The 22,577-nt window shown below is 40.7% G+C and overlaps 3 protein-coding genes and 1 long non-coding RNA gene across 6 annotated transcripts; 1 reads left to right on the forward strand and 3 right to left on the reverse strand.

Moving 5' to 3' along the window:
- Positions 1-421: 421 nt before the first annotated feature.
- On the forward strand, positions 422-2,127 carry LOC131681731 (coiled-coil domain-containing protein 28A). Of its 2 annotated transcripts, none has more exons than XM_058962712.1 (4): positions 422-757; positions 836-1,001; positions 1,260-1,562; positions 1,649-2,127. In XM_058962712.1, the coding sequence occupies exons 1-4, from the start codon at positions 614-616 to the stop codon at positions 1,870-1,872; spliced, it is 837 nt and encodes a 278-aa protein (XP_058818695.1). In that variant the 5' UTR covers positions 422-613; the 3' UTR covers positions 1,873-2,127. The 2 variants fall into 2 exon arrangements, with proteins under 2 accessions (XP_058818695.1, XP_058818696.1); XM_058962713.1 differs by having other exon boundaries at positions 423-757; positions 1,485-1,562.
- On the reverse strand, positions 2,106-2,786 carry LOC131681732 (uncharacterized). Of its 2 annotated transcripts, none has more exons than XM_058962715.1 (2): positions 2,571-2,786; positions 2,106-2,391 (listed from the first exon to the last, which is right to left on the reverse strand). In XM_058962715.1, the coding sequence occupies exon 2, from the start codon at positions 2,388-2,390 to the stop codon at positions 2,163-2,165; it is 228 nt and encodes a 75-aa protein (XP_058818698.1). In that variant the 5' UTR covers position 2,391; positions 2,571-2,786; the 3' UTR covers positions 2,106-2,162. The 2 variants fall into 2 exon arrangements, with proteins under 2 accessions (XP_058818698.1, XP_058818697.1); XM_058962714.1 differs by having other exon boundaries at positions 2,106-2,395; positions 2,571-2,763.
- Positions 2,787-8,972: 6,186 nt separating this feature from the next.
- LOC131683029 (uncharacterized) lies at positions 8,973-9,932 on the reverse strand. The gene is made up of 2 exons (XR_009304329.1): positions 9,507-9,932; positions 8,973-9,447 (listed from the first exon to the last, which is right to left on the reverse strand). It is a non-coding gene; the product is annotated as an uncharacterized LOC131683029 (long non-coding RNA).
- Positions 9,933-15,867: 5,935 nt separating this feature from the next.
- LOC131681839 (zinc finger protein 799-like) lies at positions 15,868-18,622 on the reverse strand. The gene is made up of 5 exons (XM_058962893.1): positions 18,428-18,622; positions 18,230-18,367; positions 16,426-18,167; positions 16,240-16,358; positions 15,868-16,178 (listed from the first exon to the last, which is right to left on the reverse strand). Exons 1-5 carry the CDS (start codon positions 18,496-18,498, stop codon positions 16,029-16,031), a joined length of 2,220 nt encoding a protein of 739 aa, XP_058818876.1. The 5' UTR covers positions 18,499-18,622; the 3' UTR covers positions 15,868-16,028.
- Between the last annotated feature and the right edge of the window lie 3,955 nt (positions 18,623-22,577).

The following is a 22,577-nucleotide window of genomic DNA, read 5'->3' on the forward strand; positions in this document are numbered from 1 at the left end:
CTCTTTGCATGATATGCTAGCTAAAACCACCGTCTTTCGATCTGTACTGTAAAATAAGTGAAAAGTGTTATAGTGACGCCGTAAAAATCGAAAGAGAAAGTATAAACAGAGAGTAACTCATTGCAGATATGACGTTTTGAAAAAACGCTCAAGATTTGTTTTAATTTTCATCAGCAGAGAGCCGATCGTATACATACATGAGCCTAAAAAGGTTTGTGGCGCGCTTCACCCCCAAAAATTACTCAATTCATCCAATATTTTCACCATACACAGAGTAATATAGCACAGTGGAAAAAACGGAATTTTTATTTCAAAGATGGTTGATTTTTAATGGTTACTTGCCCCTTAAGTATAGGCACTCACCGCGCCTCACAAAGAAAGGGAGAGAGAGAGAGAGGCACTCAATTTTGGCAGTCAAGTTTGGTAAATAAAAAAAAAATCAACGTTTTTGTTGTTATCTCTGTGTGCTCCATCGTCAGGCCAGATTGCAAGTTGCGTGACGGAAAAAATGTTGAAAATTGTGTGATTATTATATACCCGACGATCAGTGGCCACTAAAATTGCTCGTGTTCACCCCACCCAAGCGGCCGCATCGACGACGACCACCACAGCGATGGAATGCGATGATGCGGCAGTCGAACGTCAGAAGTTAGTCTCAAACGACGAGGAGGACGACCAGGCAACTATCACCAATCTATCCTCAAGTGGACAGGCAAAATCCATCCAAACACCAATTTCTCCCGTGCTCAGCAGCAAGGTGAGTCATCGTTGTTGTTTTTCATTCGCTTTGTTGGATTAGTGCGACATTTAAACTGATGACTTTTTCTGCTCGTAGGTATTCTCGAGCAGTGAAACGAGTCGCAGTCACAATTCTACCAGTTACACGGCCAGCATCGGGAAAGCGATTCAAAGTGATGCCCATCCTACAGCCCGGTTGAACTATGTCAACGAGCGTCGAGCTGGGCAGGATGCAAAAGCAAAACCGAAGAAGGTTCAAAGGGGTGAGTTGTGCATACTTCAATCTTTGTTACGCTAGTTTAATGATCCTTATCACTTACGTTGAGCGGTAACAGCTTGGACGTTATGTTGGCTTAATATTGTTACATTTTAAGTTTTGTAATAGTAATTTTCGGTTTTCCTCTGTTCTCTTATTTTTCATGTTTCGTTATGTATCGCCACATTATGATTTCTGCACCTCGTATGCTCGTTTGCCCTTGGTTTTCCTGGCTAATTTCGGATTCTGTGCGTTGATGTGATAGATCTCACACCGTCCAGTGTGATCAGTTCTATCGACAGTAGTAGTCTTCCGATCAGCTCGCGGCTTTACCGCCAACAGCAGAAATCGTCCAATCAGTCGCTGGCCAGTAGCAGCAGTTGGCAAGCTTCTTCGAATGCAGCTACCGCCAACAGCAGTTCGATTAGTTTGAATAAAAGCTACAGCTTTACCTCGCGTCCACTAAAGCACCATTCTTTCGTCTCAGAAGTACCGGACGTTCGGCACATGGAACGAGCCCTGCTCGGACTGCTCGACGACTTTCACTCGGGCAAGCTGAAAGCGTTCGGTGAGTAAAGTTATTCATTTCCCAGTATCTCATCCAGCAACGAATAAATTAAAATATGCTTTCATTTCAACGTGCTTCTTCCGTAGGTTCCGGTTGCACAATGGAACAGATGACAAGCATTCGCGAGCAACAAGAAAGTCTCGCTAAACTCCACTTTGACCTGGGCAACGAGTCGTCCTCGGCGGCCGTCGGAAACAATGCCGGCAACAGTGAGGTGCAGTCCCAAAACAACATGAAAAAGCTGGTCGCCAAACTAGAACAACTTTCTTTCTCTATCGAGAAACTCCACTCCAGCAAGACGGAACCGTAGACCATCGGATGTTTTATTTCGGTGCATTTAGGGTAACATTATAAGCGTAATAATAATAACCGTAATAGTAGAAAAACAACAATCGAGTTGGAGTAGGTGCTATTATAATCGAAACGCAATCAACCAAGTTCTTTCTTTCTGGTTTCAAAACGTTCGAAGTTTATTTTTAAGTTATTATTCTGCAATTACATAATTTATCAAAAGGAACAATTCGACGAAAATCAAATGAAACGTTTAAGTTTTCATAATACATGACGAATCTGTTTTATTACCTATATTCAACGATAATATCAATCACTCTTCTTACCGGTGAATCCCATCTGGTAGATGAATTTGAGACATCCGAGAATGCCAACGCCACACAGAGCACAAGTGCTAAGAAAAAGGATTCTATCAGCTGGACCTCCCTTCAGGAACACCGGTAGTGAACTTTTGGCCTGGAAGGTTTGCATGCTTTTACGCAACCCTTCTGGCAATTTGTCCGAGATGTACGTCTTCGGCTCCGGATGATGGCCCATGCTGGCTGAAATAAATTCAAATCATAACAAATTTTACTTCTTTGATACTAGTTCGGCTCTCGTTGATAGTTATGCAATCATGCAATAGTTTTACGATGAAAATCGTTAGTCCTACTAGGAATATAGCGCAATTTTATGAAGCAGTTCCACGTTTGTAAACTTTTATACAGTTCAACTCACTTTCGTTCAAAAATTCGCCTATTCAAAATTAAAGCTAATCACGCACGCGATGTACGGTCACAGTTGAAAATGGATGAGAAAATGATTGACAAAATCGGTTGCAGTTTTGCTAAACTATTTTGCACGTGCTATTTTCGTATCGGATCTCACTGTCGACTGTCGTGTATTTTGGCAGCGGTGCAATAACGTCTCGGATGGGAAAATGTGAGTGTATTTCACGTTCTGTTAGTGCTAGAGGATATTTACTGCAGTTTCTGCGAAAGCGATCTAAATGCAATTAATTATTTCTATCAATCAGACGTGAGAAGGGATTGTCTACGTCCGTCGTCAACGATGTATGATGCGAACATTTTAGTTTTGTTAATGGTTAATGTTGTCAAATAGAATGTAAAGTAGTTCAAGTAATACGTAAACAAGTTTTATTATAGTACAAAATGCTGTCTAAGCGAAACATCAAAATTAATCGAATCTATAAATATGAGCAGTAAAACGCAGTTTATGCGATCAATCTGATGTGCTTCATAACGTGTGTACAAGGTGGAAAACCCCGATTTATTATCATTTGACAATCTAAATCGGCCTAGAGGCCGACAAGTTGAAGTATTTCGGCCAATTGTTCCACTGTAGTTCCCATGTCGTAGAAAGCGACAGAAACCGGAGCCACCAATCAAGGCATATCTCCGTACCTAAGACTGAATGGCAAGAGAGACTAAAACATGTCAGCCGCGAACGGATTATGAAAAGAACTTGCCCTTATTCGCAAAGTTCTGACACAGCGGAAAATCAAGCAATATTTGAGAATTTTTTGTGTAAAAACGAAAAGACATACAAACTTCTGCTTTTGATCTTTTATTCGTTATTTATCGATAATTAGAAAATGATTTTTTGAGGAAAATTTAAAATGTCGGCTTCAAAATGGCGGATCTCGTCAGCCCCTGCGCACGAAACATCGTCCTACTTTGTCAAGTGCATGGCCTCTCGTAGTAAACTGAAATGAGAAATGAATGTAATTTATAAAACTAGATAAACATTTCTATAACTTATACCTAATTTCAATAAATTTTGATGTAAAAAAAACAAATTTTATACACGTTAAAAAAAATTAAATTTGTCTCTTTGTTTACTGTAATCTGTCAGGCAAAAAAGTATATAAGGGGTCATACACTAATTACGTAAGGGCATATGGGGGGAGGGGGAGTTTCAAAATATCTTACAAATTCTTATCTGAGGGGGAGGGAGGGTTTGTCCTTTCTTACGTAATATAAAACAAGTTTAAAAAATTAAATACATAAGGAAAATATTATTTTTAATAAGAAAAGGGAACTATTTTCATTTGTACCATATAATCCTTGTATATCAAACAATATGAGTATTTTTTTTTGGCTCTTGGATGTACATTAGGGTGGGACAAAAAATAGATTCCAGCTCCGAGCAACTTTTTTGGTACCATTTGGGTGCTAGATCAACTGTGCAAATTCTTAGCTCGATCGGTGAAACTATATTTTTGCGCCCACTGTTTAAAGTTTACATGGGATTTTGTATGGGAAAGTTAACTTGTACAAAATAATTCCTCCAGGAGTCGCCCAATACTTCCTAAAAATAAATCGTTATGTGACTTGTATAGGAAATTTAACAAAGAAAAAAAGTCTCGAAAACCACGAAACGATCTGATGCTTGAGAAAAAAGTTATTAAGCAGAAACCGATTGATGCTCTGACGATTGATAAAATTTTCATCTTTTCTAGCACCACTGCTGTTTGTTGTCCAATTATACGCAATTTTGTTTTAATCCTCTCTTAACGTATCTAAATCGTTTATCTATACTATTTGGCCACTTCGCAAGGTTTTGAAGGATAAATTGAGGCTTCTTTTGTACATAATAAGAGAAAGTTAAAACTTTTGTATATAATAAAACCGTCAGAAGCAGTGATGCTATGAAATGTGAAATTTTCATCAATTTTCAGGGCATCAGATCGTTTTGCAGTCTTCTAGACTTTGTTTCCTTGACAAATTTCCTATAAAAATCAGAGGTCTGTTTATTTTTAGGAGATAACGGGCGACTCTTGGAAGAATTAATTTGCAAAAGACAATTTTCCCATACGAAATCCCATGTAAACTTTAAACCGTGGGCGCAAAAATATAGTTTCACCGATCGAGTTAAAAATTTGCAGAGTTGTTCTGGGAGCTAAATGGGACCCAAAAAGTTACTCGGAGCCAAATTTAATTTTTTTCATATAACCATGTCCCACTCTAATGTACATTGTTCTGTTCGGGAACTGGAGTCACAATATGCCTTACAAGTTAAGAAGTGTTGATACCCTTCGTGTTGTTAGACCGACTTCGTTCTTTTCAAACGTTCAATTCAAACCCGCAAGGTATCTGGAAAATGTTCTTACATGCGATTGTCAAAGATCTTGAATGTCGAATATTTCCACAGTGTGAACTGTATTTTAATTCAAGAAAATTCGAAGATGGTTAACTCGGAGCTATGCGTACGATAAGCGTCACAGCTGGAACTCAGAATAAATTCATGCCAGAAGAGGTTATAAACTCTTTTAAATTCTACATCACAAGAAAATAGATTCAAAGGAAGTGGAATATAGCAAAGCAGATCATGTGGACCAAATTTGAGTTACTGAATATCTGACAACAGTTTTTTACTGGGCGAGATTGGCATGCAATTAAAATTCTGCAGATGATTACAGTTAAATTTTGTCATGAGTTTTCTTGTAATAATTCTATACATATCGTTCTCGCTATCTTATTATTTGATGAATTAACAATTCGATTTTTATAATTACGATAATCATGATAAGATCTTATGTAGGGAGAAGGGGAGTTCACCAAAATCTTACGAACTCTTATCTGGGGGGAGGGGGAGGTTGAAAATCTCTAAAAAAGTCTTACGTAATTAGTGTACGGCCCCATGCTTCCAACCATTTTTTGAATAAAGGAAATCAGATCAATAGAACAAGACCTATTCTTGACGTTAGCAGAAAAAAACATGGTTTCAAGAAAAACGCCATTTTGAAGCCGCCATTTTGAATTTTCGAAAAAATAAATCATTTTCATAATTATCGATAAATAGCGAATAAAAGATCAAAAGCCGAAGCTGTGCATGTCTTTTCATTTTGCCACAAAAAAATCTCAAATATTGCTTTGAATGATCCTCCATTTCCAACAGAAATGAATTTAAATTGTGAACTGAGAGAACTTGTCTCCTTAACATATAAAATTCAAAACAAAACTATTAACACTATATTTGTCATGAAATGGGCTTATTTTGCACGCAATAGACCTTTCTCGTCAGACCTAACCCCCCTTTTTCTTATTTTTTATCAATAGATTTCTTATTTTTATAAACATTTTCGATCAGATTAGATTCTTAGGACGATCCTTGGATTTTTCATTAAATTTTAAAAATTTCAAAATGCAAGGATGTTGAATATTTTTTTCACCAATTCAAGAATGGTGAGACGCGAAATATACGTTTCGGCAGCACTGTTTGGATTTTCTTCGATAATTTTATCGGGAACACTGTAAATGAAGTGGTGAATACAGCTCCCTGTCAAGGACGACGTCTCTGTACAGCCAGCATCGCTGCCATGAAAGGCAAAACATTGATTTTGAACCGAATGATTAGAAGCTGTATTTAGTTACAAAATGTCGATTTTCTGAATGATATGATATTAAATCATCCCACAAGATGCAAACCGTCGTGTGGAATGCTTGAATATCGAGCATAGTGCCGAACATAATTCTTTGTTTGGGGCTTTATAGCTATAACGCCCCATATATGTCGGTCGCTGTCAAACTCCATATGATGGTATAGGGTTGCCAGGAGGCTGGGTGAATAGCAATACCACATTCATTATTAATTGTTAACAAACTGAGTGAACCTCGCTTTGTCAAATTTAACTTTTTGTCAACAAAGTCAAAATTCCAACGACCGAGGAAACCGGATAACTCCCAGCTATGTGTCCTTTTCCGACAATATTACAACAATATTACAAAGAACCAGGTTACGATGAAACCACGGAACAGTGTTTGCTGCTAAATTGGCCGCAAAATCAACGACCTTTTGATTCAATCTGACATCAAATAACCCGTTCACCGCTATCCACGATTACAACAAACAAAAGAACGACGTCAAGTTCAGTTTTTTTCCCAGCCAATTTAGGGTTTTTTCAGCGACAAACTGGCCTTTTGCACGTTACGGTCAGTGGTTGTCAGGATTCAACTAAAACGTATTTGTTTCACATACCTAATACCAGTTTGAATTCTGTGCTAGTGTTATTACCTGTCGGTGTTGCTAAGTTGTGAATTGACTAAAAATCTAGCTAGACTATCAGCTCAGTGCCAAAGCAAGAGTGTGGGCGCAGCATCACAGACCTGGTCTCAGATGCAGAAAAACAACCCACCGACCATGCTGAGTATTCCTTGGACATCATATTCAGCCACACAAACATTTTTGCAACGCAATCATCCGGCCGCTTCAAAAAGGAAACGAACCGAACCTATAGTGTGCTTCTACGATTCTTAAAGAGTGCGTCCGATTTATAAAATAGTCGAGTCAATACCCAGGACCGCAAATTGGCACAGTTGTCCAAAATCTGGTGTACATCTAGTCTTGTCCGATCAGCGATATTTTGACCAACCGTTTCCAGTTGAATTTATTCGAACCGATACAACTGCTAACGAAGAATTATCCAGAGTATTTCTGAGCAGCAACAGAAGAATATGTTGAACAGTTAGAAAAGTGCCGCAGAGGGACTTGCTGGAGAGGGGCTGCACTCACTCCTTACTAATTTCTCTGGTCGGAACGCTGCAAGGACTGAATTTGCGCCCAATGGCACTGGCGGTGAATTGTGTCGAAGGATTTACGTGTTAATCAAAAAGCTGACTGGGATGAGGCCGTCGAGGAACCCCTGGCGACTAAGAGTAAGTAGTCAATCCATATAATGTGACTTGACGAACAAGCCGTTTTCGATGGCAGTGCACCGGTGCAGTGCAAAACCAGTGCACAGAACTATCCCGGTGCACATCAATCGAAAAACCGAAGTGTAAACTAACAGGATTAAAAGCGAGTAATAAAATTCATAATACTAAAGACTACAAGGGATACTGAAACAATCGCCAGTTTGAATGTAATGCGAATAAATTTTTAATGGATCGACGGCAGCTGCATTAGCCTACGGATTGGAAAAGAATTTGAACGGAGAACGAAATGTAGATAGCGGAGCATTCGTTCCTAAGTTGACTATTGATGGAATATCATAGCTCGAAGTACGATCTACTGCCGGAGATACTCATCTGGGACGAGTGAACTTAGGTAATCATATCGAACATACTTCGTAGGAGAATTTAGGCGCAAATTTAGGAAAGATCCTCTGACAAATCCAGCCCTTAAAAGGTTTGATAACAGCATGCAATCGAACCAAGCGCACATTATCACCAAGCATCGCGATCCACGATTGAGGTTACATCCTCTTATACACCAATGGAATTCTAAACGAGTCAGCTAGGGAAGAAAGTACCAGCAAGGACAAGAACATCACGATTAAGAATGACCAAGGCCAATTCGGCCGGGCTGATAGCTATCGAGGGCCCTATTCTCATAGTCACGTCACCTAGTCACTAGAAGGAAATTTCCTTCTAGTCACCAAGTGACGTGACTGTGAGAATAGGGCCCCGAATGTTTTCCAGGGCTGAGAAGTTTCGTGAGGAAGATGAAAAATAGCAAGAACTGTCACTCGCCAAGAATCAGCTCGAAAGTCGTTGGAGTCAGTCGACAAAAAACCAAACGATGTTAAACCGTTCGGAACAATTGTGATTTGATACTTCAATGGCTGGGTGGAAATAATATTATGAATAAAATGAATAAGTTGAAGTAGGATAAACAAGCTTTTGGTTATTTTTCTGTTTCGTTTAAATAGTCTGCCATTCAATGGATACAATACAATGAAAATTGTAATAGTGATTCTTTAATACAGTATCTTGCTAGTGTACGACTAGTATCAGAGAAAGGTAACAAGAAAAAGGAAGAAATATATACACAAAAAATGTTTTCCACTTAGCCAAGATTTATTTCCGTTGACCGCAAGTGACTAAATTTATTTTCTCAAAAGACAATTTATTTCTACAATCATGGCTAAGAAAGATACAAGATCTCTGGCGGTCTTAGAAATAATAAGTTACAAGAATACCTACTAAACAAGTTATCCCAAATTAAACGATTTTCCGTTTATTTCCTTTATGACAGAGATTCTTTTTTCGCATACGATTCCCCTAAGATCAGAATAAAAATACCTAGATATCTAAATGAAGATAGTAAAATAAATCCAAGTTTTTAAATTTTACGATAAATGGCATAACGGACATTTTCCCAAAAGCAGTGAAAAAATTAACAAAGAGAACATGTTTATTTCAATGTTTACTCCGCCTTATCGAAGTACGGCAGTACCTTTCGCTTGGTAGAATCGCAAACCATCGGTTGCCAGAATAGATTCCGTGGCGTAAAATTTCATTAAAAAAATCCCCAGCGCCGCACAAGAGTTTATTCTTCGTTGCTATAAGTCAGTATAGTAAAGTTGAACGACCGTGCCAGGCCAAAATAAGCGAGCTGTGCGTGACCGTTATGATCCACCAGTAAGATCTACGGGTTGAGGTCTTGATGTAAAATCCGATGCGACACTTTATACCTTTAGCTTTGGATGTAGGCGTGAATGACGGTTTGCACTCATCCAGTAGTCATTCCGTTCATAGTACACTTTGTACATTAAAAGACCTCACAAACTCATTCCAGGACTATAGTGCTCATACGGAGTCATGATTATCTTTGGGAACGCGAATCGACGTAAAGCCGTGTGTAGCTGATCCTGAAATTAACATTTCATTAGACATCTTGCGCGATATAGTAATGCCTAAAAGAACATACCTGCACATTGTTGAACGTAGGATCAATCGGTGTTCTTCCAAAATCGAGTGATTTTCGACATAATCCGACAACGATCGAATTTTTCCACCATTTATCAGTAGATTGTTTTTGTTTTCTCCAAAGACGATGATTAAAATATGAAGACGCGCGGAAAGAAACAAAGAATAAATTTGATTACACGGGATTTATCTTGTCTGCTAGTTTTGACAATCAGGAGTTTTCTGTAAACATCGAGTAACGTGTAGTTTTAATGAATGCATTTTTTAAGTATTTCGCACTATACACAAACATGAACTTCGAAAACGCCTTGATTCTTGAGCCGATGAACATGTTGTTCGCAGCAAGTGTCATTCAAAATTAATATTTATGAAGAATGTATGTATGTGCATCGCGCATCTCTACATAAGCCTCATATCTGTGGTCTTCTCTACTTCTTGAGAGCGAGTTCATCCACAACACGGTGTAGTATAGAAAGGTGGAAACATTCACAATGTATAAGATTTTTTTTTCAAACCGGCATAAAGAGTGAAAAGGAAAATAAAAACACGTAGTTTCTTGTTTCGTTCTAGTAGGTTTATAATGTAACTGTTTCCGTTTCGCGGACCCGGCCATCATGCTTAATTTCGCGTCAAGAAACTGACACACTCGAATACTATTAACGTTACCACCATTTTTTCTTACATCGTGCCTTTTTTTTATTTTCCCCACGCGAAATTCATCCAAATGGTGTAATTGAGTTCTACAAGATGACGATACGAATGAACTCATGGTGAATAAAGTTCATGTTTGACAATTCTCGGTGGTTTGTTTACCTTGTCAGTTGCGTGAGTGCGAGTGCAACGGGTGCTCATCTATTACATTCGAACTCACGTAACTTCCATGTAAACAAACCACCGAGAATTGTCAAACGAAGTTCATCCGGCTCATTTTGTGGGGTTACGTCGGTTGGTGTAAAACCTAATAGTATGGGGAAGCGAGGTAAGATGAGGCATGAGAATATTGGGTTAACTGGGCATTTCTCGGAATTTTTGATTTTTTTCATTAGTTAGAGCCCCCAAATCGTCGCGTCAATAGGCAGAATCGATTCAAGGATGAAAATTGAAGCATGTGAGCAAATAAATTTTTTTGACGAGAAAGATCTATTTGCTGTTATAATGAAAATGTTGATAAAAGTCGTCAAACATTTTGAAAGGACATGTATTTAAAATAATTGAAAAACATATGTAATTTTTTTTCATCACCCGGGCGCGTTGCATGGGACGAGGTGGAGGGGGAAGGTAAATGCAACGCTATTTACGAGGGGGAGGTTAGAATTTTATGACCAAATGCTACGAGGGGGAGAGAGGGGTCAAAAATCGCCGAAAAAAAGCTACATCATTTGTGTACGGCCCCATAATAAAAAAAAAATAAAAACCCCTTAAAATATCACCATTTTGCATCCATGCAAAAATATCTTTAGGGGTGTGCTGGTTAAGGCATATCCTGATGCAGAATAGTACCGTGAGTTTTTAGGCCCGAAACAATTAAAAAAAAACTTTTTTTAGTTTGTTTCCTTTTTGGACAATAACACATCCAAACCCATGCGACTTGCACGACTCTATAGGTTGTCTTATTAGATCTACCAAAGTTTGCATATGAAACTTGGGATGACAGGTTACCAGCGGATTGCAAAAGTACCAGATCATGCTGTATGGGGTGCTGTCCCGGTTAACAATGAGGCGAACGAGATATTTGCAGATACCAGAGGGGGGTCGGTACGTTCAACCTGTTCATTGAACAGGTAAGCAAACTCTGACGACCCGAAACCCATTTTAGTTAAAAGAAATATACAGCAGCACAACACAAATTAATTTAAATGAAAGTAATAATCTTCAAACCTTAAAGTTTGATAATTTGATCCGAACGATAAACTAACCTAGCATACCGAGCGGGTGAATTTCAAAAAAATTCTGTCTTCCCATGACTGGTTCAACATCAAACATGCACGCATCTCGTTCTCTTACCGCATGCTCTGGATAGAGCAACTGCATGAGCGACGGCTTGAACAGCAGCGTGAGTGTCATGAGCGACGACTTTTTCTATTTCCTTTTGCAGCGGTTCAAGTCAAATATTGGACCAGTGTGCATTGGTGCGTTAGAGTTATGTGCAAACGAGAGTGATTTATAATCTTTGAGCGCTTGTCGCCGTACGTTCATAATAGTCGGTCGAGCGCTTGTTTTTTTTTTTTTGGTCGCCTGAACAAATGTTGCTGTACTTGGGGCAGATTGGTTTTAGGCGCGTATGTATTGGTATGTTGGTTCAATGATAATAATGAACCGTCTACTTTTGCTTCAAAGAAATTGTTTCCGCTGCTCTATCCGTCAACGGATATGATTCTATCGCTGGCAGACGGCAATGTGTTCAGCACTCACTACTGGGATGAAAGTGTCGTAAAATCTCGAGAGGATCTCACATATCTTGAGCGTTTTTTCAAAACGTCATATCTGCAATGAGTTACTCTCTTTGTTTACTTTCTCTTCTGTTAATAATTCGGTCACTTTAACATTTATCCCTCAGCTCTTTGCATAATATGCTAGCTAAAACCACCGTCTTTCGATCTGTACTGTAAAATAAGTGAAAAGTGTTATAGTGACGCCGTAAAAATCGAAAGAGAAAGTATAAACAGAGAGTAACTCATTGCAGATATGACGTTTTGAAAAAAACGCTCAAGATATCTGCGGTAGTAGATATGACGGATAGTTTAGTAATATTAGTACTATTCCTGTTTGTTACCAGATTTTATCGCAGCATTGCTGCCGTTGATGATGCTCTTCTAAATTTAGAACTGATGATATTATCGAGTAGAATTGCTAACTCCTTTTTGAGAAGTAAAGTTATAATTGCGTTACACTTGTGGAGAATTTTTAGTTAAATGATTTCAGGTTTTTTAGAAATACCTACAAAAACTATATATTCAATAAGTTTCAAGAAAATTTCGTACTAGAAATACTGTTGAAGAACATCAATTTTTATTTAAATTGTCGAATCCCCATTGTCATCTTTTATTTATTTATTAACAGATTAAGGCCGAAGTGGCCTGTGCCGTATACAAAAGATTCCTCCATTCCACTCGGTCCATGGCCGCGCGTCGCCAGCCACGCAGTCTGCGAAGGGTCCGCAAATCGTCTTCCACCTGGTCGATCCATCGTGCTCGCTGCGCGCCACGTCTTCTTGTACCGGTCGGATTGCAATTGAGAACCGTTTTCACCGGACTATTGTCCGACATTCTGGCTACGTGCCCGGCCCACCGTAGTCGTCCGATTTTCGCGGTATGACAGATGGGCGGCTCCCCCAACAGCTGATGCAACTCATGGTTCATTCGCCGTCTCCATGTGCCGTCTTCCATCTGCACTCCACCGTAGATGGTACGCAGCACTTTCCGTTCGAAGACACCAAGTGCGCGTTGGTCCTCCACGAGCATGGTCCAGGTCTCGTGCCCGTAGAGAACTACCGGTCTAATCAGCGTCTTGTAGATGGTCAACTTCGTACGACGGCGAACTCTGTTCGACCGAAGTGTCTTGCGGAGGCCAAAGTAAGCACGATTTCCTGCCACGATGCGTCTACGAATCTCTCTGCTGGTATCATTGTCGGCGGTCACCAGTGAGCCCAAGTACACGAACTGTTCAACCACTTCGATTTCGTCGCCTCCGATGCAAACTCGAAGCGGGCGGTTCTCATTCTCTTCTCGTGAACCTCTTCCTATCATGTACTTTGTCTTCGACGTGTTGATGGCAAGTCCGACGCCCTTGGCTTCTCTTTTCAGTCTGATGTAGGCTTCCTCCATCTTCTCAAAGTTTCGTGCAATAATATCAACGTCATCGGCGAAGCCAAGTAGCTGAACGGACTTTGTGAAAATCGTACCACTCGTGTCGATCCCTGCTCTTCTTATTACACCTTCCAGCGCGATGTTGAATAACAGACACGAGAGACCATCACCTTGCCGTAACCCTCTGCGTGATTCGAAGGGACTCGAGAGCGTCCCTGAGACACGTACTACGCACATCATCCGATCCATCGTCGCCTTCACTAATCGCGTCAGTTTGTCCGGGAATCCGTACTCGTGCATAATCTGCCATAGCTGATCTCGATCGATAGTGTCGTACTCGGCTTTGAAGTCGATGAATAAATGGTGTGGGCACATTGTACTCGCGGCATTTCTGCAGTACTTGACGAAGAGCGAACACCTGGTCCGTGGTAGATCGTTCGCTCATGAAACCCGCCTGGTACTGCCCCACGAACTCTCTTGCAATTCGTGATAGTCGACGGCATAGTATTTGGGAGAGTACCTTGTAGGCGGCGTTCAGCAGGGTGATTGCTCGGTAATTACAGCAATCCAGCTTGTCGCCCTTTTTGTAGATAGGACACACGACACCTTCCATCCACTTCTCCGGTAAAATCTCCTCTTCCCAAATCTTGGTAATCACCCAGTGCAGCGCTTTAGCCAGTGGCTCGCCACCGTGTTTTAGTAGCTCGCTTGGTATTTGGTCAACCCCAGCGGCTTTATTGTTTTTGAGCCGGCTAATCTCCTCCTGGATTTCTTGGAGATCCGGAGCCGATGGTGTAATGTCTTCCGCGCGTGCTCCCAGGTGCGTTACCGTGCCATCCTCGTCGTCTGCTGCATCGCCGTTCAGGTGTTCTTCGTAGTGCTGCCGCCACCTCTGGATCACCTCACACTGGTCCGTGAGAAGATTCCCGTTTGTATCTCTGCACATGTCGGCCTGTGGTATGTGGCCCCTGCGCGAGCGGTTCAACTTCTCGTAGAATTTCCGTGTGTCTTTAGCGCGGTACAGCTCGGTCTTCCTGCTGGCGCTTTTTGGTCCGGAAAACCGAGTTCTGCCTGTTCCGTGCCTGTTTATATCGCGCCTCGTTCGCCCTCGTGCGGTGTTGCAGCATTCTCGCCCATGCTGCATTCTTCTCTTCGACTAACTGCTCGCATTCGCCGTCGTACCAGTCGCTTCTTCGGTCCGGGCCCACCGTACCTAGTGCAGTGGCTGCGGTGCTACCTATGGCGGATCGGATATCTCTCCAGCCATCTTCAAGGGCAACTGCGCCTAGCTGCTCTTCCGTTGGTAGTGCCACTTCCAACTGCTGCGCGTATTCTTGAGCCACTCTGCCATCCTGTAGCCGCTCGATGTTTAGCCGCGGCGTTCGGCTTCGACGAGAGCTATGCACTGTCGAAAGTTTTGAGCGCAAGCATACTGCAACCAGGTGGTGGTCCGAATCTATATTCGCACTGCGATAAGTGCGGACGTTTGTGATGTCCGAGAAGAATCTACCGTCGATTAGAACGTGGTCGATTTGATTTTTTGTGATTGTTCTGGGTCGTATTCTTTTCTGTATTGTTCGTTATGTGGGTTTTTTAAGGGGCGGCTTATAGGGCCTACGCCAGCCACCTGTCTCGCCGGTGGGCCATCGTGCCAGGACTGCTTAAGGTCCCACCTGGGCACCAGGACAGGTTTACACCTTCCGAAGAAGGGTAACCCCCCCCCCCTTCCCTGCCAGCATACGACCAAAGTTCCCACCGGGGTTGGTTACCCGATCTTCACTAAGGTTACACGTATCCCAGTCGACGCCACGAGGAGGCCAGGGCTAGGAGTTACTGGGCAGGAAGCTAAGGACCGCAAGTGGGGTCTATTTTATGCCTTCAGGTACAAGAGGCTTACGCACTGCTCAGTCATTGCCAACCAATTATCATCATCGTCGCCGAACAATTCAGGAATCGTAACCGAATGGATTTTAGATTTTCAGGTACACGATCTTGGTTTTCGTTTTTGAGTCTCTTTGAACGCCTTCCCCACGTACAACTTTCTTATATGCAAACAGCCAGCGAGTGCGGCGTCTGCTCCGAAATCGATGACCTTTGAGAACATTTCTTTATTTCGAATAAAGAGGGTTCAACCTTAGGGTTATTTGCCTCCTCTTTTTTAAAAAAAAAACTTTAAACCCAAGTGGATGTAAAGCTGTGAAAATTCGGACCACAGTAGCAGAATTTTATTAAGCCAGCACTGGTTTCTGAGATATGAGGACACCTGGGTTTTTTCGATGTCTCACGAAGTGCTGGGAACTCCTTTCCCTCAGCTGCGACTGATGCTAAATGCAAACGTTTGCACTCCAAACGCACAGAAACGCAAAAGAAGGAAAAACTACTCGGCTAGGCGTAGAATGCGCAAGATAACCTTGGCAGCGTATTAGCAGTATTCTTTATAACGTTACACTGAACGGACTGGAGAAATGCGACCAGTACCAAGCCTCGGTTCGAGAACTCTTAAATGGTGATCATCGATTTTGGTGATCGGTAAGTGCATATTATATAAACATAAAATTAAATATCACTACTTGTAGTTTATTTATGGTATTTGAGAGTGAACAAAGCATTAAATTAAATTACCACGATATTAAAACGACTTTTGAAATACTCTTTCCTTGTAATTTCTCCTGCCCATAAACTGACGTCTTCGGTTATCGCGGATAACGTTCGTACGTTCATCCAAAGTCTTTCAACTTGGAGTGACGACACCGAGTCATATCCGCTTTAAGGGCGAAATCTCTACGACACACGGTGCACTGGTACGGTTTGATTTTCATGTGGAATGCCTTCACATGCTGACTTAAGCCACCGGTTCGTTTGAAAACCTAAAAAAAAGTCCAGAAATCAGGGTAAACTATTTTGATTTTTTCAGCATTCAAAACTAACCTTGGGACACAATTTACAGCCAAACTGCCTAACATCCACATGAGTCATCCTGTGCTGAGACAGGTTAACCTGGCCACCAAATCGTTTCCCGCAAGTTTCGCAAACGAACACTTTAAGACCTACGGAAAGAGACCATCAAAATTATATTAACTAACATGTTTTGTTTCTTTTGCCATGCAAAACTACCTGTATGATTGCTTTCGTGCACTTTTAAACTGTTGTATGACTTGAACTGCTTGTTGCACGTGGAACAAACGTACAGCAACCGATCGGGTGCCCCACCACTAGTCTGTAGCATCCGGTCGCTTCCGTTGCACTCCTCCAAATTTTCGGCCGAATATCCAACACTCGCCTCTTCGCCACTTCCCATGCACTTCGAAAGCTGAAAGTGCTTCTTCAGATCAAACAATTTGTCGAAAATTTTCTGACAGACGCCACATTTGTGATTCCATTGATCCCTCGGTCTGTGCCTGCCCATATGCCGCTTAAGGTTATACAGTCTGGAATACGATCTATCACACAGGGTGCAATTGTGACGATCTGATCGCTGCTGCTGCTGTTGATGTACGCTTGTTGTACCATCAGCTGTTGATGAGGGTAGCATTTCCAATTTTTGTGCTAATCTGCCCGCTAAAACCAATCTTGCTTTCTCGCATTTGCGCAATCGATGGAATGTTCTTCGATGACACACTGCTAGGTGGGTTTGTCTATTAATCCACCGTGAAAACTTTTGTTGGCAATACAAACATCGATAAGGACTTCTTTTCCTACTAGAGCATACTACAATTCGATGCCTTAGCAGATTTTTCCGCGATTGGAATTTGTACTGGTTGCACAGGGAACAAAGATATTTTAAATCTGGTGGCGAAACGGATGGCAATTCTACATGAATCACCCTAACGGTTGCCGATTCATCCAAATTAATAGATTCCATTGGCTCTAGCTCATGTGATGGAAAAACTTCATCCTTGTTGTCATCTGCCTGGACGGGCAGTTTGGAATAGCTATGTTCTTCCCAGGTTGCAAAACCTGCAAGAAAGTCCTGAAAATATCCGGTATAGCCTTCGTAATCTTCCTCTTTTTCGTTTGTATTTTCCGTTTTCAAATGAACAATCTGTGGTGCTACCGGATTAAAGTTGGATAGGGACGAGGGCAAAGTGATTTCGTACGGTTGCACCTCTCGGATTGTTGCACTCGTAATGTCCACGATCGGAGGATACAGATTTACTATCTCGAGAATCTCGCAGTTTTTTGATTCTCGAGTTTGTTTTGTGCTTTGAACATCGCCCGACGGTTTGTTAAACAAAAGAATCTTATTCTTGTCATTTGTAATGTTCGGATTCTTGATGATCAGTGTATTTTCCGTTATCTCAGGTATCTCTTTACTTTTCGCTGCGGAATCGATTGTTTCTTCTTTAATATTCATCAGCGGCTCCTGCTTAATCTTCAACACTCTGGAAGGTTCCACGATAGGCACATTCGTAGAGTAGTGCTCGTAGGCGGTACTGTACTTCCGCTCTAAATCGCATTGAACCTTCGCTACATTATCGTGGAAGGCGGAAAATCCATTCAACGTTTTTAAACACTTCGCACACACTTTTGTGGGAAAATTGACCAAATCCAAATTGATGAATTGCAAACACTTTGCAATCAGTGAAGCATGTTGGTGGAAATCAGATAACAACCCTTTGCACCACTTGCTGAAAACAATACCACAAAGCCTGCAGGTCATATCCAATAGTTGCGTCTCTTCTCCTCCGGAAAGATCTTCTGGATCTGTTTCCGTTTCAGGCCCTTCAACATGCGACTCGCGATGTAACCCGGATTCCCACTGCTTAGTTTCGTCCACCTTCTCGGTGATAAGTTCAGCGATCGGTGTTTGGTGCTTGATTCTAACTGATGGAATCGCTGTACTAATCAAATTCTTTCTGAAATGATTCGTTAAATCAGCAAAAATTTATCTTGACGCTTTCACAATATATCGACCAACCTGTAGACACAATCTTTGAAATCACTAGGTTTGAAGTGTCGGCTACAAATCGCACTCCACTTGGTCGGAAGCCATTCCGGGCCTCGACCTACGAAAGCAATCCACTGGCCTAGCAGCTCTGGTTTATTCAGTGGGTATCTGTGTTCAGGGAATATGTATATAGAACCGTGAGGTTTTTAATCGATACCAGAAACTTACTTGTGATACGATACGTCAACTGCATGGTTGTATTTGAGCTCGCAATCCAGGACTGTGCATGATGCTGGCATTTTTTAATTACGAAAAGTTGAACATAAAATAAACCATCTATGGCTAAATTTCTAGTAAAAATTGATCTGATATTTCAAAACAGCAAAATAAAGAAGGTAAACAAAGTTAAACTCAGATAGGCCAATGCGGTTTGCTCGACTACGAACTCGTCGAATGTAGATAAAGTTAGGGCATCCTATTATTAGCTCGAACCAAAACTGGTCGAAATGACTGTTGACTAAATTTATCTTACACGGTAAAAAACCAACTCTAATTTTTATGTGGAAAAACAAATTACTCATTCATAAATTTTACATGAGTCATATGAAAATTACATGTGTGTGTGTGTTAACCATCCTATCTCCCACTAGCTGGTAGTGATTCACAGAAAAAAGATGTTTGCATGTATTTAAACATTCATGCAAATAACTTGGTTCACGGATTTAGGAAGGTGTTAGCTCAATTGACTTTCCGATGACCCATTTCGTGTATACAGTGCCAGACATGTTCCGAGGTCATCGTTCCATCAACTAGCCCCGCCTTACTGTAATGTTTGTATCAATTGGATTGTAACATTACAGTAAGACTTTCGATTCCATTTAAGCAGGAAATCGACGCGTATTTAGTATGTTGGTTCAATTTGTATATATAACATAACATATGTGTACTAGAAAACTTACCATTTTTGCAGTTTTCTACCTTCATTTCTATCTCCAATTTATGTCTCCTTTGACTCTCATCCACATATTTTGAACTCCTGCTTATTTAAGAAAGAAAAGGGGAAATACTAAAAAAGAACCGATAGACTCCGTGTTTTCCTCAGCGCTTTCGTTTCTCTTAGTCTGGTGTCACTGCCTGTTGGACTTGTGTAAGTTGATCCATTGGAGATCTTCAAGGGGCTGTAATTAGAGGAAGATCCGACTTCTATCCAGAAGTGTCAGTTTTTCACATTAATAGATTATATGTGTGCACTACAAAACAATCCCGTGTATAATGCAACCATTTTTTTGAAAATTTATATTTACATATACACACATATACACATACACACCAAAAAATAATGAAATCTAAACGACATGTAAATCAATACGAATGTAAACATACAAAGCTTGAATCAAAAATTTGATTGACAATTAAATTGAATTCGATGCACCCAATGGGAGCATCAAAAAGCATATGACCTTACACCCTCGTTCGTATAATATTACATGTCATTTACTTTACAACAACACTGGATCAAAAATACACTAAAGTGCATTGGCATCCCGTTTAATGCAACTGTAATCTTCAATCAACGTGTAAAACTATAATGAAATTCGTTGAAGAAAGCACGACAATTTATGTGTATTTGTGGTGGAACGCAATTCTACATTTATATTCACGCTCCAAACATGTGCATAAAAACAAATTCAAATTTCCATTTTTTCCTGTGCATATATACATACGTAGATACACACATGTATACATAAAAAATATACACATACATTCATACACACATACATATACAAATACCTACATACATATACGCATTGTAATACATGTATACATACATACACACATATACACAATTACATACATATACTCGAGTTGAAGGAGGACCCCAAGATTAACAGCTCAACTATACGAGAGATTATTACCACATCACTGGGTGAAAGGGCAGAAGTTAAAGCTCTAAGCCCGTAGACAGTGATTATGTGTAGAGACCAGGATGATATCAGGACTGTGCACGAGCTGAAAGGTGAACTGAAGCTGCATTTTAACCTGGGCGAGTTGCACATGACGATCCGGTTAACTAAGGAGACACGGTACCGTACCGAAATGGTAGGCTATAAACAATAGATTTCTATGCAAATCATTTCACACACACTAATTGGAGGTTTGTTTTCCTCCAGCTGTCATATATAAAACTGTCAGCCAATTTAAACGTTAGAAATAGCTCTCGTAAAGTATTTATAATGGTGTTGAAATGCTCTATTTCGCCGTAAAACTTATTCGGGGGACGTACAATTCCGGTTGGTTATATGCCAACATGAAAATAATCCGACCGAAAAGCTATTTTCGATTTATTTTGCTCCATCTATGACAGGTGGAGGAAAACAACCGTTGAACATACTAATACAGTTACAGATTGGCAAGTCTATATATATATAAAAGTCAAAGTTTGTATGTATATGATTTATAGACTACCAAACGGCTTAACCGATTTCCGTAAAAATTTATACACAGTAGGTATTTGTTATGGGGCGTGTTTGTGTGCTATTAGTTGGAGATTATCTTCCCGCCAGATGGCGCTTTGGAACAAATTGTGGTTTCCTCCTATTTCGTTGAAAATCGCAGCAACGCGCGATGGGTATTAGCTAGTACTCTATACAAATCCTATCGAGCAGCAAGTGTCACCCCGGCCAAACAAGGGTCCAAAAAGCACCGCTATGTAACCTATCATCTACCATCTCATACACGAAATCAACCGACAAATGAGTACCGCAAAATATAGCCAACTGCGAGTGTGTTGATAAATGATCAACGAAAAGAAAAAGAAAAAAAACCTCATATGCATCCCTTCGTTCTGTCACGCGCACAGACAATGCTTATCAGACTACAGTCAGCAATCAGCATTCCATGCCGAATGATTCGAAACGCACACATATACGAGCGAACCTGCAACGGGAGAGTGAAAGAGACTCACTCTCCAAGCCCGTCCGAGCACACATTCAATATAAAGTGGCCCTTACACGTTCAATATTTTCGTCAATACCAGTATTGACGATATTTTTACAATATTTCAGTCCCGTTTGAAATCCACATCGTCAATAATTTTTTTTCCATTACACGTACAATACTTTTGTCAATCCTCTCTAGTATTGACGAAAATATTGAACGTGTAAGGCCCGCTTAACACATCGTTTTCAAACACCAAACGTCGATTGAGTCTAACAGTAAAATCCAACGGCAAGTGTGCCGATGATCGCCAAACACACAATCAACAAGAGTCCATCCATGCTCCCCACCCCCTTTAGCCACCACGACTCAATCATCAAGCATTCAATTGGCGATTCTACGTTGAAACCGCTCGCAGATAGCGCTGGAAGGAAAGTGTTGCTGATTTTATTCTGTTCTGTCATAATGCATATATTTTCTGTAAACATTGGTAAAAAAATGACTTTTAAACGCCAAATTACCGATCAATTTGTTGATAATTGTTTATGAAAATGGAGGAAAATCATCATTTTATCAGATGATGAGTAAACATCTTGCGAAAAGAGTGTAAAACATAGTGGTTTCTAATATTATTCGCAGAGCTATATGCGCGTTGTTTCGAAATGTAATTTGTTGAGCACCGTAGCCGCCGCAACAGCATTTCCCGTTCGTCCTAAGTTAAGCTAAACCTTCATGAGATGGTGTAAATTCATGAAACTCTCCAGATCACGCGAGGAAAGAATATATCCGGCTAATAGGAAAGTGTCAGCTTTGTATCATGCACAGCCGATCCTTCTCTCCGATAGTCTTCACTGAATCTCCTACGTAGTTCAAAATATATAGGAGTTTGACAATGGTGCTGATTGGGTCTCGGTTTCGAGTTGGAACTTTATTTATGGAACTATTTTTTATAACCACAATAATACCCCGATTACATTTCGAAGAAATATATGAGTCAAATAGTTGCAAATGGCTGTACTTTCAGAGTAATTGCAAATAAAACTAAATTTCTTACTCGTTTCATTCATATTTTGGCAGTGGTTAGCTTTTTCCGAGAAGATAATGAAGATTTTGTTGTAAGCTACGACTCACTTACGGGTGAAAAAAAGCAAATTGTATCACTTTGCCAGTTCATGAGCTGAATCATAGGTATCGCATGACTAATTTTGGTTTTGCCGCAAATCGCCAATCAAGCATTCGCAAATGGTTCACACCATGCAGAGTCGAAGGCAAATGAACACACTGCCGAACAGCCAGCGGAAGAGAAAGTAAAAGAGAACGTACCAGTCAACAAGTTGGGACACGAAAGGGCTGGGTGTGTGTGTGCCACCACACGACAAGGAAGGATTGGATGACTCGAAAATGGTCGCTGCACACTGTCGCTGGTATCACACACACTCGC

This window comes from Topomyia yanbarensis, chromosome 2 (genome assembly GCF_030247195.1).
Source record: "Topomyia yanbarensis strain Yona2022 chromosome 2, ASM3024719v1, whole genome shotgun sequence".
Taxonomy (NCBI): Eukaryota; Metazoa; Arthropoda; class Insecta; order Diptera; family Culicidae; genus Topomyia; species Topomyia yanbarensis.

What these genes read in the sequence shown, in the direction of transcription:
- LOC131681731 (XM_058962712.1), top strand. Translation starts at nt 614, where the DNA reads ATGGAATGCGATGATGCGGCAGTCGAACGTCAGAAGTTAGTCTCAAAC. An exon ending in CTCCCGTGCTCAGCAGCAAG is followed by an intron (nt 758 to 835) that starts GTGAGTCATCGT and finishes TTCTGCTCGTAG; the next exon opens with GTATTCTCGAGCAGTGAAAC. An exon ending in GGGCAAGCTGAAAGCGTTCG is followed by an intron (nt 1,563 to 1,648) that starts GTGAGTAAAGTT and finishes CTTCTTCCGTAG; the next exon opens with GTTCCGGTTGCACAATGGAA.
- LOC131681732 (XM_058962715.1), bottom strand. Translation starts at nt 2,390, where the DNA reads ATGGGCCATCATCCGGAGCCGAAGACGTACATCTCGGACAAATTGCCA.
- LOC131681839 (XM_058962893.1), bottom strand. Translation starts at nt 18,498, where the DNA reads ATGCCAGCATCATGCACAGTCCTGGATTGCGAGCTCAAATACAACCAT. An exon ending in GTTGACGTATCGTATCACAA is followed by an intron (nt 18,368 to 18,427) that starts GTAAGTTTCTGG and finishes CCCTGAACACAG; the next exon opens with ATACCCACTGAATAAACCAG. An exon ending in GCACGAAAGCAATCATACAG is followed by an intron (nt 16,359 to 16,425) that starts GTAGTTTTGCAT and finishes CTCTTTCCGTAG; the next exon opens with GTCTTAAAGTGTTCGTTTGC.